This window comes from Sinohyriopsis cumingii, chromosome 2, assembly GCF_028554795.1.
Source record: "Sinohyriopsis cumingii isolate HCF-2022 chromosome 2, ASM2855479v2, whole genome shotgun sequence".
NCBI classification, from domain to species: domain Eukaryota; kingdom Metazoa; phylum Mollusca; class Bivalvia; order Unionida; family Unionidae; genus Sinohyriopsis; species Sinohyriopsis cumingii.
In genome coordinates, this window is record NC_142962.1 from 56113104 (window position 1) to 56119103 (window position 6000).

A 6000-nucleotide genomic window follows, 5' to 3' on the forward strand; every position below is an offset into this window, starting at 1 on the left:
ATAATGATAGCATTGTTGATTGCTACTTTAAATGTAGACAAGCTTTGTTTTGTTTTGTTTTTTGATAGTAAAGTTGATCCATCAGTAAAATCTAACAGGTCATTTTGACCTTCACTGTCATTATTCACCCAACGCTCAGTTTCTTATACTGAAATGAGCCCAATCTGTTTGTCAATTACAATTTATTTATTTTCCACAGGTTACAACTTTTAAACTTCCTATGGTGTTTTCATGAGACATATATCATGAATAAAAAGTGTTTAGTATCATATCAAGGTCCATACCTCACTGATCGATGTCAACGGCAGATGTTTAATTCTAACCTGATTTCTTGTTCAGACTACTAGAGACAACCCAGCAAAATGTTATTTAAGTATGTGGCATTCCCAGAGGACAATATATGCCATAAAGGATTCATGCCCTTGGGTGTAGGGTCAGAGTCATGGCATGTTGAAATATTATAATAAGACAGTCTCTAAGACCCATTCCTGAAGTTTTTTTAGGGCAGCTGTACAGTAAGTCTTGCTTTGTGATGCCTCTGTTAATTATCTAGTTATTTCAGATTTTTTGGGGGTAAATATCACATTGATTTGGTATAGAAGTTGAATTGTTTTTAAAAGTACAAAACCAGTTTATTCTTTTTTCAGAGCCAGAAATATGAACTTAATGTGTGTGGAGAAGGAGGTGAATATGAAACCTTCACATTAGACTGTCCATTATTCAACAAAAGGATAGTCATGTAAGTATGATCTGAGTTTCATCTTTGCTACTGTGTAAATGTGCTTTACCATTCATAGACTAGATCAGGGGGTTCTCAGATTTTTTGACCGAACTGAAGCAAGCCTGTGACTCAGTCTGAGAACCCATGGTCAAGATCCAGTAGAAGTGTACTTACACATATCAAGAATGTCAGCATTATCATGTCAATAGGATGTGTATTACAATACACATGATTTGAATATCAGCATTAACATGTCAGTAAGATGTGTATTACAATACACATGATTTGAATATCAGCATTATCATGTCAGTAAGATGTGTATTACAATACATGATATGAATATCATCATTATCATGTCAATAAGATGTGTATTACAATACACATGATTTGAATATCAGCATTATCATGTCAGTAAGATGTGTATTACAATACACATCCATTTGAATATCAGCATTATCATGTCAGTAAGATGTGTATCACAATACACATGATATGAATATCAGCATTATCATGTCAGTAAGATGTGTATTACAATACACATGATTTGAATATCAGCATTGTCATGTCAGTAAGGTGTGTATTATAACACACATGATTTAAATATCAGCATTATCATGTCAGTAAGATGTGTATTACAATACACATCCATTTGCATATCAGTGTAATGTCAGTAAGATGTGTATCACGATACACATGATTTGAATATCAGCATCATCATGTCAGTAAGATGTGTATTACAATACACATGATATGAATATCAGCATTATCATGTCAATAAGATGTGTATTACAATACACATGATTTGAATATCAGCATTATCATGTCAGTAAGATGTGTATTATAATACACATGATATGAATATCAGTATTATCATGTCAGTAAGATGTGTATCACAATATACATGATTTGAATATCAGCATTATCATGTCAATAAGGTGTGTATTACAATACACATGATTTGAATATCAGCATTATCATGTCAATAAGGTGTGTATTACAATACACATGATTTGAATATCAGCATTATCATGTCAGTAAGATGTGTATCACGATACACATGATTTGAATATCAGCATCATCATGTCAGTAAGATGTGTATCACAATACACATGATTTGAATATCAGCATTATCATGTCAGTAAGATGTGTATCACGATACACATGATTTGAATATCAGCATTATCATGTCAGTAAGATGTGTATCACAATACACATGATTTGAAAAAACCATTATCATGTTAATAAGATGTGTATTACAATACATGTGACTTGAATATCAGTATTATCATGTCAGTAAGATGTGTATTACAATACACATCCATTTGGATATCAGTATTATCATGTCAGTAAGATGTGTATCACAATACACATGATATGAATATCAGCATTATCATGTCAGTAAGATGTGTATTACAATACATGATATGAATATCAGCATTATCATGTCAGTAAGATGTGTATTACAATACATGATATGAATATCAGCATTATCATGTCAGTAAGATGTGTATTACAATACATGATATGAATATCAGCATTATCATGTCAGTAAGATGTGTATTACAATACATGATATGAATATCAGCATTATCATGTCAGTAAGATGTGTATCACAATACACATCCATTTGCATATCAGTATTATCATCTCAAAAAGTGAATTTGGAGCCTTAACTTGAACTCAGAATTTATTGTTCTGTTCAATAATAATTTTAAATGGTGGTTTTCCCAATTTTATAATAATATTTACCACAGAACATAAACTGATGCTGTCACAATGTTTGGTAGAAAGAATCTTATCTCACTTTTATTTGTACAGGATAAATTAAGGAGATACTTGATCTACACAAATGATTCCTTTTAATACAGAATATAGAATGTCGGGATTTAAAATTCATAATGTGTTTATGATGACTTTATTAGATTCTTCACACTGCACATGTTCAATTAGTTCTCTACACTGCACATGTTCAATTAGCTCAGTTCTGCACACTGTACATGTTCATATTAGCTCAGAGTTCACAGTAAATCAACAATCTGTCAGAGGCATCTAGTTTGAATCTTGACAATTGTTTTTTAATCTGTCACAGGAAACCTTCTTTGTCCAAAAAGCAGATCATGACTTAAAGTCAAGCATCCAAACAAAATCATTCAGACATGATTGTATGGGTGCAGTTTATCACATATTTGCAGGTGATTCCAAACTTATGTAAATATGGCTATAAACAAACAACATGTGTCATTTATCGGGTTGGCTCATGCATCCAGTTGTATGAAGGCCTTCATCAAGGATGAATTTTTCATGGGATAATTACATGGTGGCTGCCTCCTGGTCTTGTCAAGGGATAATTACAAGGTGGGACCCCCTGGTCTTGTCATGGGGTAATTACAAGGTGGGGCCTCCTTGGTATTGTCATGGGAAAATTACAAGGTTAGGCCCCCTTGGTCTTGCCTTGGAATAATTACAAGATGGGGCCCCCTGCTCTTGTCATGGGATAATTGCAAGATTGGGCCTCCCTGTTACTGTCTTGGGATTATCGAATATACTCACTTGTAAATCTTGTCAAACTCCCAGCAACAAAACCCTGATCTTCACCATTCATAGGTATAATGCACCTGCAGATCAGGATCTGTGTTGTTTGTTCTACTGATTACTCTTAACAATCTGTACAGAGCCAGATCTGCTGGCACATTATTTGTTGACAGACCGGGTCTGTGCAGTGTTCAGTTGGGCTTGACTTGTAAGTGAGTGCATAGAGTATTACTAGATGGAGTCATCGTGAACTTACAGGATAGTTACAGGGTAAAGCCCCCATGGGATTATCATTGGATAATTAATGTGTACACAAGGTAAGAAACCAATTTCATGCCTGATAGGAGAGAATGGTTTGGGGGTATGGTTGTTATGTTTCAGGTTCTGTTGATAATTTTTAGTCATGTTCTTTTTCAGAGATGACACAGAAGCTGTAATTCACTCTGCTGATGCCTTTGCGCCAGTTGGATATATAAACATAAAGCAAGCTCACCTTGAAGACAAACAAATAGTAGGTATTTTCAATAGCTGATATATTAGACCATCAACAAATAAAAACTACCATAGTATTACTAATGATGGGTGTAAAGGGTCCTTCTCATGATAGGATTCAGCAGAGACCTGAAGAGGCAAGTTTATGTTGGAAAAACCAAAAGTTAATTGAATGGGCAATCAGGTGACATAACTCTGCTCAATGATGACTTGGAATGCATCAAATCTAAATGGAGTTCTCATTAACCCTTTACCTGATGTAAGCACCTTTGGACACCTCCACTCCATTCTCATGGAAGTCCCTTTGGACACCTCCACTCCATTCTCATGGAAGTCCCTTTGGACACCTCCACTCCATTCTCATGGAAGTCCCTTTGGATGCCTCTACCCAATTTGCATGGAAGAGTGTTTTGACACCTCTACACCATTCTCATGGAAGCGCCTTTAAATGCCTGCTGCAAACATCAGCCATTTTGAGTGGGTTTTTATAGTGCCACCTTCTGGGTAAACCCCCCTATTGGATACTACATTCATTGATATGAATGACCATTATGTCAAATCACGTGGTCACTGTTTAAGCCCTGACCGTAATCTTCTATTTAAAGAAACTGGGTCGTATTCTCCACTCTGCAAAATGGAGGCCATGGATTTCAATCAGTACTCCTGGAGTTTGCATGATTAGAATCACTACTATGAAAGCTTCAAATAATTTAGGTAAAGGCTCTGATATTGATGTAGGCAACAATTAGTTTTTATAAATTATCAAATTCAGATGACCTAGTGATGTAGACGCAGACAGAGATCTTGTAAATTTCGAGTATGAGAAATGGCATCTACAGTTGGTCACATGGCTTCACTGGCTTGATAGTGAACGAGTTATCTCAAGGTTTTGAAAAGTAACATATACTACACTGCTTAACAGTTAACAGACAGACCTATGTGTATGGATTCTAATAGGTAACAGGTGTTCTATTTATAGCACACTGCACTATGTAACTTTGGTACATGTATGTCAACTGGCTAAAAAGCCATACGCTGTATGAGGTAAAGAGTTAATATAAAGGTACATGATTCCTTTGTGTGATATCCATCATTCCTCAGCAAAGTTATGCTGTGGAGAAAAAAATTGAGGACAGGCAATTAGGGGCCTTAACTCTGCAAGGGTAATATGGAACACTGGAAATCGAACTCATTGTCTCATCATCATAAAGCTGCAGGCCAAAGTTGGTTGAAATCCAACAATCAATGAAAGGAAATGCATTAAAAAATAACTGCGAAGAAGATGGGCTATAAAGGGTATGCCTAATGCAGATAATGTTCTGGAATACTAGAAATTAATACATTTAAGGTCCCATCATTAAAAACCCAAGTGCTAAATTGGTTTGAAGAAAACTAAACCTGAGTAAACATCTGTTTTGGAAACCAGTCATGAGGACATGTAGTTAGAGGGCAAAATTCTTATAAATTGCATCATGGAATGATGAAGTCAGTCTTATCAGCATAAAGCTCCATATCAAATTTGGTTTAAATCCAACACACCTACCATATGTACTCATTGATAAGTTGAGTCAAAAAGCAAAGATCGTGATCGACCATGGCATAATGCACCTGCAGATCAGGGTCAATGTTGTTTGTTTATTCCTAGCAAATCTACCAGTGCATTATGCAAATTAAGATCTGGATCCATGTCATTTGCAGTTGGACTTGTCATATAAGTGGGTATATATGGTAGGTAAAGTTGTGTAGGGAAACCAAAATCAGTAGGATATGCAGGGGACATAACTTCTGTAAATGGCATTGTGGAATGGTGGAAAATTAGTCCATTCAAGATCTCATCAATATGAGGCTGCACATTAAATATGGTTGATGTCCAAGAAACTTTGGTAAAGTTATGATTTGGTGCCAAAGTCAGGAGAATGGGCAATCAGCGGTCATAACATTTTGCAGATTATATTATGGACTGCAGAAAATTAGCTCATTCAAGGACTCATCAACATAAAAACTGAACATCAAATTTGATTGAAAGCCAACAATTCATGTTAAAGCTATGCTGTGGAAACAAATGTTGGTGGGGGGGGATAGAAAACAAGTGGCCAGAATACCTGTAAATGATGACAGAGTAGTCTTGAAATCAAACTTTTTTAAGTCTTTATAGAAGATAAAAACAGTGTACCAAGTTTGGTTAAAACTGAACAATTTCATTAGTTTTCTTGTGTAAACCAACTTGAAGGGTAGATGGACTGATGGATGAACAT

The 6000-nt window shown here is 35.4% G+C and overlaps 1 protein-coding gene across 1 annotated transcript in view; it reads left to right on the forward strand.

The window, feature by feature from the left end:
• Positions 1–6000, forward strand: part of LOC149804910 (uncharacterized) — a 62269-nt gene that overhangs the window by 19261 nt on the left and 37008 nt on the right. The window contains exons 7-8 of the mRNA XM_089945798.1: positions 648–739; positions 3671–3764. Of these exons, the coding sequence (XP_089801924.1) occupies positions 648–739; positions 3671–3764 (186 nt within the window). The remainder of the gene's footprint in view (positions 1–647; positions 740–3670; positions 3765–6000) is intronic.